General features: G+C 40.9%; 1 protein-coding gene across 1 annotated transcript in view; it reads left to right on the forward strand.

Annotated features, from left to right (window-relative positions):
- Positions 1 to 13,856, forward strand: part of ECD (ecdysoneless cell cycle regulator) — a 34,582-nt gene that overhangs the window by 7,239 nt on the left and 13,487 nt on the right. The window contains exons 3-8 of the mRNA XM_017854524.1: positions 674 to 791; positions 5,475 to 5,562; positions 5,677 to 5,855; positions 8,011 to 8,203; positions 10,048 to 10,176; positions 12,377 to 12,505. Coding sequence (XP_017710013.1) covers positions 674 to 791; positions 5,475 to 5,562; positions 5,677 to 5,855; positions 8,011 to 8,203; positions 10,048 to 10,176; positions 12,377 to 12,505 — 836 coding nt within the window. The remainder of the gene's footprint in view (positions 1 to 673; positions 792 to 5,474; positions 5,563 to 5,676; positions 5,856 to 8,010; positions 8,204 to 10,047; positions 10,177 to 12,376; positions 12,506 to 13,856) is intronic.

The raw sequence follows: 13,856 nt of genomic DNA on the forward strand, positions 1-13,856 counted from the left end.
CTCTGTACATCATGCCTTTGTGCCTTTGCACATGCTTTTCTATTTTTCTGGAAAGCTCACCTCTTGTCATTCCTCCAGGCAAGCATAGCACAGATATCCCCTCCTTTATACTCACATAGGCCTTACTGCATACCCCTGTTCTAGAGTTCATTTTTTTTTTTTTTTTTTTTTTTTTTTTTTGAGGCGGAGTCTCGCTCTGTCGCCCGGACTGGAGTGCAGTGGCCGGATCTCAGCTCACTGCAAGCTCCCCTCCCGGGTTTACGCCATTCTCCTGCCTCAGCCTCCCGAGTAGCTGGGACTACAGGCGCCCGCCACCTCGCCCGGCTAGTTTTTTTGTATTTTTAGTAGAGACGGGGTTTCACGGTGTTAGCCAGGATGATGGTCTCGATCTCCTGACCTCGTGATCCACCCGTCTCGGCCTCCCAAAGTGCTGGGATTACAGGCTTGAGCCACCGCGCCCGGCCGAGTTCATTATCTTGTTTTGAGATCATTTGGTTGTCTTGTTTTACCCTGAGCTCCTCAGGAGTAGGCTGCTTCTTCAGGATTGCAACCCCTGCTCCCCAGGACTTAGAGCAATCAGTCAATGAATGTTTATTCAATTGAATGATTATGTGCATTTTATTTGCAGTAACAAATTTATCTGGTTACATGGTTGCTTTTCTCTTGTTTTTAGGAAGTGTTCCTGCTCATATGTTTGGCGTGACAAAGTTTGGGGATAATATTGAGGATGAATGGTTTATTGTTTATGTAATAAAGCAGATCACAAAGGAATTTCCAGAGTTAGTAGCAAGGTATTGTAGTTATTTTAATTATTCTAAAAGAATTCTATTACTGAAACAGTGTGACTACATTTTTATATATTTAGTAATTTATTTTTCTCCTGTAGTCTGCTGGAAATTGTACAGATTTTAATAGTATCTGTGCTTTTTTTTTTTTTTTTTTTTCTCCTGAGAGAGAGTCTTATTCTGTTGCCCAGGCTAGAGTGCAGTGATGTGATCTTGGCTCACTGCAGCCTCCACCTTCCAGGTTTAAGCGATTCTCCTGCCTCAGCCTCTCAAGTAGCTGGGATTACAGGCACGTGCCACCATGCCTGGCTAATTTTGTATTTTTAGTACAGACAAGGTTTCACCATGTTGGCCGGGCTGGTCTTGAACTCCTGACCTCAGGTGATCAACCCACCTCGGCCTCCCAAAGTGCTGGGATTACAGGCATAAGCCACCATGCCCAGGCTTATCTGTATTTTCTTTCTCTTCTCTTGTGACTTCCTTTTCTTGAGAAAGAATTAAGGTAGTATTGAAGAGTTCAACTTCCAAAAGATTTCAAATAAAACCTACTTATTTTAGGTTTTCTTTTTAAAATTCTAATTATGAAAAAACAAATACATGTGGTAAACAAAATTCAGATGATACAAAGGGTTCTACTGCTCTTGCTTCCCAGAAGTAATCACCATTAAATTCCTTATGAATCTTTGAAAAATAAAATTCCATTCATACACATACATACATATTTCACATGTTTTTAAATGTGTATTCCTGTACTAGACCATAGCTATATTTTTTGAGAAATCATACACAGAAACAATTTAAACAGAAGTCAGTGAACAATCGTATAGGAAGCTAAATAGGTAACACCGTTAAAAATGGGACCCAAGGCCGGGCGCGGTGGCTCAAGCCTGTAATCCCAGCACTTTGGGAGGCCGAGACGGGGGGATCACGAGGTCAGGAGTTCGAGACCATCCTGGCTAACACGGTGAAACCCCGTCTCTACTAAAAAATACAAAAGCTAGCCGGGCGAGGTGGCTGGCGCCTGTAGTCCCAGCTACTCGGGAGGCTGAGGCAGGAGAATGGCGTGAACCCGGGAGGCGGAGCTTGCAGTGAGCTGAGATCCGGCCACTGCACTCCAGCCTGGGCGACAGAGCAAGACTCCGTCTCAAAAAAAAAAAAAAAAAAAAAAAAAAAATTGGCACCCGAATTTTCTGTAATTACCATGTAATGCCAGCAGAGGGCATTCTGCCCACTTATATTTTGTCCTGGTTTTCCTAGTCAGCACCCAAATTCTGATCTTTTTTTACCCACCCAACCTCTTTCCCAACGGAACAAAAGAGAAGGGAGAAAAAAAAAACCTTTGAAAACTTATTATTTAAATTTTAAGCACACATTAAAGAGAATGAACCCACATGTTCCCATTATCCAGCTTCAACAATTACCAACTCATGGTCATTATTATTTGATCTGTGGCTCTCATTTGATCCTTAAATACTTCAGGATGTAAATCTAAGAGATAACTCATTTTATCTTTAACGTTAAATACATTTATTTAAATTTTTTAAGTTTTTTTTTTTTTGAGACGGAGTATCGCTCTGTTGCCCAGGCTGGAGCGCGGTGGCCGGATCTCAGCTCACTGCAAGCTCCGCCTCCCGGGTTCACGCCATTCTCCTGCCTCAGCCTCCTGAGTAGCTGGGACTACAGGCGTCCGCCACCTCGCCCGACTAGCTTTTGTATTTTTTAGTAGAGACGGGGTTTCACCGTGTTAGCCAGGATGGTCTCGATCTCCTGACCTCGTGATCCGCCCGTCTCGGCCTCCCAAAGTGCTGGGATTACAGGCTTGAGCCACCGCGCCCAGCCTAAATTTTTAAATTTACTTATTATTTATTTAGTTTTTTAAAGACAGGGTCTCACTGTTTTGCCCAGGCTGGACTTGAACTCCTGGGCTCAAGCCATCCTCCTGCCTTAGTCTCCCGAGTAGCTGGTACTGCAGGCACATGCCACTGTGCTTTATTTTATTTTATTTTTTTGAGACAGCATCTCACTCTGTTGCCCAGACTGGACTGCAGTGGAACAATCTCGGCTCACTGCAACCTCTGCCTCCTGGGCTCAAGCGATTCTCATACCTCATCCTCCTGAGTAGCTGGGGCTATAGGCGTGCACTACCACACCTGGCTAATTTTTGTATTTTTTGTAGAGACAAGTTTTCACCATGTTGACCAGGCTGGTCTCAACCACCTGACCTCAAGTGATCCACCGGCTGCCTCAGCCTCCCAAAGTGCTGGGATTACAAGTGTGAGCCACTGCACCAAGCCTATTTTTTAAATTGACAAATAAAAATTGTATATATTTATTATGCATAACATGTTGTCTTGAAATGCATATATGTTGGCTGGGCGTGGTGCCTCACACCTGTAATCCCAGCACTTTGGGAGGCCGAGGTGGGCGGATCACGAGGTCAGGAGATCAACACCATCCTGGCTAACATGGTTAAACCCCGTCTCTACTAAAAAATACAAAAAAATTAGCCGGGTTTGGTGGTGGGCACCTGTAGTCCTGGCTACTCGGGAGGCTGAGGCAGGAGAATGGCGTGAACCCAGAGGCGGAGCTTGCAATGAGCAGAGATCACGCCACTGCACTCCAGCCTGGGCGACAAAGCGAGGCTCCCGTCTCAAAAAAAAAAAAAGAAATATATATATATATTGTAGGATGGCTGAATTGAGCTGATAACATACATTACTTCACATACGTATTGTTTTGTGTATGGTGAGAATATTTAAAATCTACTGCCCGGCTGGGCGCGGTGGTTCACGCCTGTAATCCCAGCACTTTGGGAGGCCGAGGTGGGCGGATCACAAGGTCAGGAGTTCGAGGCAATCCTGGCCGACATGGTGAAACCCTGTCTCTACTAAAAAATACAAAAAATTAGCCAGGCATGGTGGCGTGCGCTTGTAGTCTCAGCTACTTGGGAGGCTGAGGCAGGGGAATCACTTGAACCTGGGAAGTGGAGATTGCAGTGAGCCGAGATGGCGCCACTGCACTCCAGCCTGGTGACAGAGCGAGACTCCATCTCAAAAAAAAAAAAAAAAAAAATCTACTGCCTTAGCAAGTTTCAAGAACACAATACATTGTAGGCCTGGGGCGGTTGCTTAGGCCTGTAATCCCAACACTTTGGGAGGTTGAAGCAGAAGCATCACATGAGGTCAGAAATTCCAGACGAGCCTGGCCAACGTGGTGAAACCCCATCTCTACTAAAAATACAAAAATTAGCCAGGTGTGGTGGCCCATACCTGTGGTCCCAGCTACTCGGGAGGCTGAGGCAGGAAAATCGCTTGAGCCTAGGAAGTAGAGGTTGCAGTGAGTGTGATTGCACCACTAATTCCCGCCTGGACGACAGGGTGAGACTCTGTCTCAGAAATAAAATAAAATAATAAAAATAGAAGTATAGAGCTAGAACGGTATATAACAGTATAGAAAATATGCTATGTCTTGTGTAAAACGGAGAAAATACAAATATATATTTATATAGCTAGATTATGTGTGAGCAAACTCTAGAAGGATATACAAGAAATAGCAGTGATGCGTGTAGGGTTGAGCAGATAGGGACAAAAGTAGGAGGAAAACTTTTTCATTTTACAACTTTTTTTTTTTTTTTGAGACAGTTTCGCTTTTGTTGCCCAGGCTGGAGTGCAATGGTGCGATGTCGGCTCACCGCAACCTCTGCCTCCCAGGTTCAAGCAATTCTCCTGCCTCAGCCTCCCGAGTAGCTGAGATTGCAGGCATGCGCCACCATGCCTGGCTAATTTTTTTTTCGTATTTTTAGTAGAGACGGGGTTTCTTCATGTTAGTCAGGCTGGTCTTGAACTCCTGACCTCAGGTGATCCGCCCACCTTGGCCTCCCAAAGTGCTGGGATTACAGGCGTGAGCCACCACGCCTGGCCATGTAAATTTTAATATATTTTTTAAAAAATTTAACCATGTGAATGTATAACCTATTTTTAAAAATAAAATTTAAAAAAGTGTTGCAGGCTGGGCATGGTGGCTCATACCTGTAACCCCAGCACTTTGGGAGGCTGAGGCAGGCGGATCACTTGAGGTCAGGAGTTTGAGACCAGCCTGGGCAACATAGCAAAACCCTGTCTCTACTAAAATTACAAAAATTAGCTGGGCATGATGGCAGGCACTTGTAATCCCAGCTATTCGGGAGGCTGAGGCAGGAGAATCGCCTGAACACAGGAGGTGGAGGTTGAAGTGAGCCGAGATCATACCACTGCACTCTAGCCTGGGTGACAGAGCGAGACTCTGTCTCAAAAATAAAAAAATAAGTGATGCAAATGAGGCAGAAATAATTATCTTTTCAGGCCCAAATAACACCTCCGACATGAAGGCTTTTCTAATCTCAGCTATATGTTTTTTTTTCTTTTGGAACCCTATAGTACTCTGTATATTTTCATATTTTTGTCTAATATTTCTTTATGTAAATTGCTTATCTTCTCTCCCTATCTCTGCCTTCAACTGCTCCTTACAATCTTTTGTCTCCTTCAGTGCTTAATGTTATCTTAAACATTTTGCTTTCTTATAGCCATCTGCACATAGTACCTATTCAAATATTTACTAAGATGAAGAGGAAAATGTATTAGAATAAAAGTGTTCTGGTTACTAGCAGATATGTGCTTTTTGAATGCAAAATTGGAAATTTTCTTGCATTAGGATTGAAGACAATGATGGTGAATTCTTGTTAATAGAAGCTGCTGACTTTCTCCCTAAATGGTTGGATCCTGATAATAGCACCAATAGGGTAAGTATACCCAAGTTTAGAAAATTTGTAGAGATGAAATCATGCTGCATTACATTCATATGTACCTACAGTTTGCCAGTGCCCACTATGAAAATTAAAATGTACCATTTGCAGGTATTTTTCCACCATGGAGAATTGTGTATTATTCCTGCACCAAGAACACCTGGAGCAGAATCTTGGTTACCCACCACACCCCCAACAATTCCACAAGCATTGAATATAATCGCAGCACATCCAGAAAAAATACTTGCTTCAGAATCTATACGAGCTGCTGTGAGTAGGCGCATCAGAGGGTAAGAAAAATATCACTTACATTGCTAATTAAGGAACCTTTTGGTTTCGTGTAGTTCAGTCTTTCTTTGATTTTTGTTTGTTTTCCTTAAAGCTCTGTTGGAGTTGATCAGTCTTTCTTTGACTGTAAAATATCTTTCACCTAGATTAATGCTAATTTTCACTTTGTCTTCATTCCTCTTTATGGAATAGACTAATAAATTAAACTTAGAGATTTTAAAATCGGGAAACAGATACATCTTTAAATTCCCATTCAGAAGTGTTACAATCTTGTCCCAATATTTTTGCATTTATACACCTTAGATATTGTGGCTAAGTATTAGCTATATCCATGGGTAAAAAATTTGAGACCTTTAAAAATAGAAACTTCCTGGACCTGGAGCGGTGGCTCACGCCTGTAATCCCAGCACTTTGGGAGGCTGAGTGGAGGGCAGATCATGAGGTCAGGAGTTCAAGACCAGCCTGGCCAACATAATGAAATCCCGTCTCTACTAAAAAAAAAAAAAAAAAAAAGCGGGACGTGATAGCAAGTTCCTGTAATCCCAGCTACTTTGGAGGCTGAGGCAAGGAGAATCGCTTGAACCTGGGAGGCGGAGGTTGTAGTGAGCTAAGATCGCATCACTGCACTCCATCCCAGGCGACAGGGGGTGACTCCGTCTCAAAAAAAAAAAGAAAAGTAGAAACCGAATGGAGTCCAAACAAGGTGCTCAGGTTTTACTGTTGTTTTGGGTCTATATTATGGGATTCTTTGACCTATATCAGAAATCTGTTTCTGAATAAAACTTTAGCTTTTATTACAGATAACGGTCTTAGCCTAAGTAAGCATATTTAGTTCATCCATTTCAAATTTGGGTGACCTATTAAATATTAAGCACCATTCAGCCTAGTAACAATATTAAAAATCTTTTGCCGGGCGCGGTGGCTCAAGCCTGTAATCCCAGCACTTTGGGAGGCCGAGACGGGCGGATCACGAGGTCAGGAGTTCGAGACCATCCTGGCTAACATGGTGAAACCCTGTCTCTACTAAAAAATACAAAAAATCTAGCCGGGCGAGGTGGCTGGCGCCTGTAGTCCCAGCTACTTGGGAGGCTGAGGCAGGAGAATGGCGTAAACCCAGGAGGCGGAGATTGCAGTGAGCTGAGATCCGGCCACTGCACTCCAGCCTGGGTGGCAGAGCAAGACTCCGTCTCAAAAAAAAAAAAAAAAAAAAAAAATTTTGGCCGGGTGCAGTGGCTCACGCCTGTAATCCCACCACTTTGGGAGGCCAAGGCAGGTGGATCACGAGGTCAAGAGATCGAGACCATCCTGGCCAACATGGTGAAATGCCGTGTCTACTAAAAATACAAAAAATCAGCCGGGCATGGTGGCAGGCCCCTGTAGTCCCAGCTACTGGGGAGGCTGAGGCAGGAGAATCACTTGAACCCAGGAGGTGGAGGTTGCAGGGAGGCAGGGGTTGCCGTGAGCCGAGGTTGCACCACTGCATTCCAGCCTGGCGACAGAGTGAGACTCTGTCTCAAAAATAATAATAAATAAAAAATAAAAATCTCTTTTAGCTTCAGCATACTTTGCACCATTCTTTTAGCAGAATAAACTCTGATTTTATGTTTATTCCAAAGTATAATAGATTTTTTTGTTTTGTTTTGTTTTGTTTTGTTTTGCTTTTGGGGTGGAATTTTGCTCTTGTCACCCAGGCTGGAGTGCAGTGGCGCAATCTCGGCTCACTGCAACCCTCGCCTCCCGGGTTCAAGCAATTCTCCTGCGTCAGCCTCCTGAGTAGTTGGGACTACAGGCGTGTCCCACCACACCCAGCCAATTTTTTGTATTTTTAGTAGAGACGGGGTTTCACTGTGTTAGCCAGGATGGTCTCGATCTCCTGACCTAGTGATCCACCTGCCTCGGCCTCCCAAAGTTGTTTTGTTTTTATTGAGCTACCATAATCCCTTTTCTTTATTTTCCATTTCTTCCTACTTTTTTCTTTCCCTCTCTTCTTTCTTATAGTATTAAGTGTATATACAGTATCTTTTTTCATCTCTCTTGTCACTCTCTATATACTGCTCTCGCTGAACAAAGAGAAGATGTCAAAAAGAATGTGAATGGTATAAGAATTCTAGGTATTTATATACCGTAAAATGAAAGTAATTATGTTACCTGTCCCAGGTACCCAGAAAAAATTCAGGTCTCCCTTCATCGAGCACACTGCTTCCTTCCAGCTGGCATTGTGGCAGTGCTAAAGCAGCGCCCCAGATTGGTGTCTGCAGCAGTCCAGGCATTTTACCTACGAGACCCTATTGACCTGCGAGCCTGTCGTGTTTTCAAGACATTCTTGCCTGAAACACGAATAATGACATCGGTGAGATTTCTATCTTGGTCATTTAGTTTCTCTTACTGGAAACAGAGTTGAAACATTATTACTTTTCTCTTTTTACATTTCTCAGTGCTCAGTGAATGAAACATTATTTTAATTGTTCTCTAGAAGGAAAAAGGAAATCTTCTGTTTCTTCATAGCATGTTAATATAGGTCGAATATTCCTTATCTGAAATGCTTGGGACCAGAAGTATTTCAGATTTCAGATTTATTTGGATTTTGGAATATTTGCGTTATACTTACTAGTTGAGCATTCCAAATCTGAAAATTCTGAAATCTCAAAACTTTGAGCATGTCATTGGGACTCAAAAAGTTTTGGATTTTGGAACATTTTAGATTTCAGATATTTACATTTGGGATGCTCAAACTATACACATTTTTTTCTTTTCTTGCACCCAGTGAAGGAAATTTTCAAGAGACCTGCCTCCCCATTTTATACTGAATGTTTCATAGCTATTTTTGACCATATTTTTCTATTTCTGTAATTATTTCCTTTTTTTTTTTTTTCTGGGACAGAGTCTCACTCTCTCACCCAGGCTGGAGTATAGTGGAGCCATCTCAGCTTACTACAACCTCTGCTTCCTGGGCTCAAGCAATTCTCCTGCCTTCTGAGTAGCTGGGATTACAGGCACCTCCCAACACACCCAGCTGATTTTTATATTTTTAGTAGAGACGGTGTTTCGCCATGTTGGCCAGGCTGGTCTTGATCTCCTGACCTCAAGTGATTCAGCCATCTCACCCTCCCAAAGTGCTGGGATTACAGGCGTAAGCCACCATGCCCGGCCTAATTATTTCCTTCTTAACAATAAAACATTTCATCTCTTCCAGGGAATTAAGAATTATTCTTGGCCAGGCATGGTGGCTCACACCTGTAATCCCAGCACTTTGGGCGACCAAGGCAGGTAGATCACTTGAACCCAGGTGTTTGAGACCAGACTGGGCAACATGGGGAACCCCATCTCTACAAAAAGTAAAAAAATTAGCCAGGTGTGGTGGTGGGCACCTGTAATCCCCACTACTTGGGAGGCTGAGGCAGGAGGATTACTTGACCCCAGGAGGTTTGGGAGGCTGAGGTGGGCAGATCACCTGAGGTCAGTAGTTTGAGACCACCATGGCCAACATGGTAAAACCCCATCCCTGAGGCTTCAGTGAGCCATGATTGCTCCACTGCACTCTAGCCTCTGCAATAGAACAAGACCCTGTCTCAGAAAAAGAAAAAAAAAAGAATTATCTTTATCTTCCACCCATTTAATTGCTGTATAATATAACTAATGATAAGAATTTTACTAGTGATTACTAAAAAGTAGGCACTAGAGTACATTTTTTTTTTTTTTTTTTTGCAACAGAGTCTTGCTCTGTTATCCAGGCCGGAGAGCAGTGGAGCAGTCTTGGCTCACTGCAACCTCCACCTCACGGGTTCAAGTGATTCTCCTGCTTCAGCCTCCCGAGTAGCTGGAATTACAGGCATGCACCACCATGCCTGGGTAATTTTTGTATTTTTAGTAGAGATGGGGTTTCACCATGTTGACCAGCCTGGTCTCAAACTCCTGACCTCAGGTGATCTGCCCACCTCGGCCTCCCAAAGTGTTGGGATTACAGGCGTGAGCCACCATGCCTGGCCAGCAGTAGGGTAAATTTTATGGTATGTGAGTTGTATCTCAATAAAGCTGTTACGAAAAACAAGTAGGCAGTGAATAGGTTGAATTTGCTTTGCATTTCATATGAATATGAAGCTTATAAATGGACTTCTTCTTATATTTAACTATAAAGTGATATTCACAATTTTAATTTCAGGAAAAGACTCATATATTTTGTGTCTTGATGCCCAGGTCACATTCACTAAATGTCTATATGCACAGTTGGTGCAACAAAGGTTTGTGCCGGACCGGCGGAGTGGATACATGCTGCCCCCTCCATCTGATCCCCAGTACCGAGCCCATGAATTGGGCATGAAATTGGTAATGTTGAACCAGAACATGTTGTTTTCTTTTTTTATGTAAATGGGCTTTTAATAGAACAGTGGCACAATATAGAAAGTCCGGAAATACACCCTGTTTATGTAAGAATGCAGTAAAATGTGACATTTCAATTTAGAATGAAAAAAATGGATTACTTAGTAAGTGATGATGGGACAAGTGTGAAGTCACCTGAAAAATTGAAGTTGATTCCCTAACACCTATACCAAAATAAATTCCAATTGGATCAAATATTTGAACATAAAAATTAAAACTATAAAATTTGAAAAAAAAAGCCTTTTATAATTGGAATAGGAAAGGCCTTTCTATGCATGACTTGAAACCAGAAGCTATAAAGGGAAGACTGATAAATTTGATTATGCAAAAATTAAGCATTTCTGCATTGGAAAGAAAAACTCCATAAATAAAGTCAAAAGTTAGCAAATCTGGAAAAAGTGTTATATTTGCAATCTAAATGAAAAAAAGCTGACTTCTCTAATATATAAAGTGTTCCTTTAAGTCAATATGAAAAAGATAATACTAGCCAATTAATTTTAAAATGTTCAGGAACCATGAACATAGTCCACAGGAAAGGAAATACAGGTGACCTTTAAGTTAAACATACGAAAAATATTTAATCTTACTCATAATAAAAGAAATGCACTTTAAAGCTGCAAAATAGTGTTTTTCATCATTTATTAGCAAGTATCAAATGGCTTGATAATACATACTGGGTTGTTGAGAATATGTAGAGAAAAACACTCTCAGACATTGTTGATAGGAATATAAGTTGATTGTATCCCTTAGGAGAACATTTTGGCAAAACAGATGTTCCTTGGCTTACAGTGGGGTTACTTCCTGATAAACCAATCAAAGATGGAAAATATCATAAGTCAAAAATATATTTAATACATCCAACCCACCAAACATCATAGCTTCGCCTAGCCTACCTTAAATGGGCTCAGAATACTTACATTAGCATACAGTTGGGCAAAATCATCTAACACAAAGCCTATTTTATAATAAACTGTTGAATATGTCTTGTAATTTATTGAATACAGTATACTGTAGAGTACAGTATTAGTTGATTGCCCTTGTGATCACATTGCCAACTGCAGCTTGCTGCCACTGTGTATCCAGTATCATGAGAGAGTATGCATATTGCTAGCCTGTGAAAGACAAGAATTATAAGTAAGGTTTCTACGGAATGCATATTGCTTTCACATCATCATAAAGTCAAAAAAGTGTTAAGTCAAACCATCATAAGTTGGGGACCATCTGTATCCATCAACATTTAAAATGCACAAACCTTTTTGATCAGCATTTTCACTACTAGAAAATGATTATGTATTTTACATGTATACAAGGACATATATGGAGCATACTCCTGACAGCATTGTTCATAGTAGCAAGAGATTAGAAACTACTTAAATGTCCATTAGTAGGGGAATAGATAAATTATGCTTTAGCCATGAAGTAAGATGGATGAATTTGTGTGTGCTCATGTAAGTGATCTTCAAGGTATATGGTTAAGTGTAAAAAGCAAGGTGTAGAATAGTGTGTATGTGTCCATTGAGCAACAAAAGGGGTGGAGTAGAAAGCTATGCATACAGAGAGGCATACACATACCTACTTCAGTGTGTAGGTTACTTCTGAAAGGATGTGCAAGAAGTTGGTAACGGTGTTCTCTAGCTTGATCAGGGAAGCTCCCTGATCATCACATTTAGCCATGTGCATCTATTATATTTTTTTAATCAAAGGACTTTTAGAATGAAGTGATTTCCTCTCTTTACTGTGTCTGAGATCATGTTCAATTTATGTATAATTTCTATTGGACAATAAACCTTTTGTAACCCTTTTCATAATCCTTTTTGTAACCCTTTTCATAAATTTCATGATACATAATAAATGTAAATTTCTGGTTTTGTAATCAGCAGGAAAAGGAATCTCTTTGAAGAGAACAGGAATCTTTGTTGCATATCATTTTCTTTCCTTTTATTTTTTAGTAATCTATAATGATTGAGAAACTTGGGAATAAGTTTATATTTTTCATAAAATTCAAAAAGTGTTATAATTGTCCAAATGCCCATGTATCCAGTCACTTAGTTCTAGAGTGTGGCTCAATGGAAAGAAAGTAATATGTTATAATAAGATATGGAAAAAAAAGGAACTTAGTAACAAAAATTCTACCTGTCTCATCTAGGCTCATGGATTTGAGATCTTATGCTCCAAATGTAGCCCACATTTTTCTGATTGCAAGAAATCCCTTGTGACTGCCTCACCGCTCTGGGCCAGTTTCCTTGCAAGTCTGAAAAAGGATGATTACTTTAAGGTAGGACTTGGAAAGTATTTGTTTGTAAGTATACAATCCAGGGAAAATCAAGCCAGTGACTTAAAGTCCTATAGTCCATATTTAAATGTGTGACATAATTATGGAAGCTAGAGTTAAAGCAGACCTTTCTAGTTCAGTGGTATTCAGGTGCTAATGAAGGAGGTGTCTATGAACTGTTTCCAGTATTAGAGGAAAACTAATACTGTTGGTACTAAATGATGAAAGTGATTATTTGTACCAGATAAAACAACTTGCAAAAACTTGATAATGCAAACACAAAAACACCAGATAGGAAAATTAGCAAAGGTGTGGATTTTAAAAATTATTAAAAGATATCTAGTAAATTTCTCTTAAAATACTCAACTTCACAAGTAGTAAAGATACACATATGAACACAGTAATGAAGAATGTCTTTCATGTATGTACAAAAGGATATGAATGATACTCTGTGCTGTCAAGAGTATGGTAAAAATAATACTCCTATACCTTGCTGGTAACATTGCAAATTGGTAGAATCTTAATTGGAAAGTAATTTGGTAGTGTCTTCCAAGAGGTATAGAAAGGTTCAAACTTGGAACCTTCACTTTGAATAATCTTTTTAAAGGAAATATCCAAGAAGTAGAAAAGTCCCTAAGAATATGATGATGATAAAGATGGCATAGCAATACAAAAACTACTTAAGATATTATAGCATATATATGGTGGGTTTTGTTTTCATTTTTGTTTTTTTCTTTTTTTGAGATGGAGTTTTGCTCTTGCCTCCCAGGCTGGAGTGCAAAGGCACAATCTTGGCTCACTACAACCTCTGCCTCCTTAGGTTCAAGGGATTCTCCTCAGCCTCAGCCTCCTGAGTAGCTGGAATTACAGGCACACACCACCACACCTAGCCAATTTTTGTATTTTTAGTAGAGATGGGGTTTCACCATGTTGGCCAGGCTGATCTCAAACTCCTGACCTCAGGTGATCCATCCGCCTTGGCCTCCCAAAGTGCTGGGATTACAGGCATGAGCCACCGTGCCCAGCTATTACTGTTGTTGTTATTGTTGTTGTACAGGGTCTTGCTCTGTCATGCAAGCCAGATTGTTGTGGTAGGATCATAGCTCACTGCAGCCTTGAACTCCTGGGCTCAAGTGATCCTCCTGCCTCAGCCTGTCAAATAGCTGAGACTATAGGCATGTGCCACCATGCCTGGCTAATGATTTTTTTTTTCTTTTTAGTAGAGTCGAAGTCTTGCTATGTTGCCCAGCCTGGTCTCAAACTCATGTCCTCAAGTGATCCTCCTCCCAGCTTGCCTCCCAAAGTATTTTTTTTTTTTTTTTTTTTTTTTTTTTTTTTTTTTTTTTTTTTTTTT

Source organism: Rhinopithecus bieti, unplaced genomic scaffold (assembly GCF_001698545.2).
Source record: "Rhinopithecus bieti isolate Rb0 unplaced genomic scaffold, ASM169854v2 scaffold_36008, whole genome shotgun sequence".
Lineage (NCBI taxonomy): Eukaryota > Metazoa > Chordata > Mammalia > Primates > Cercopithecidae > Rhinopithecus > Rhinopithecus bieti.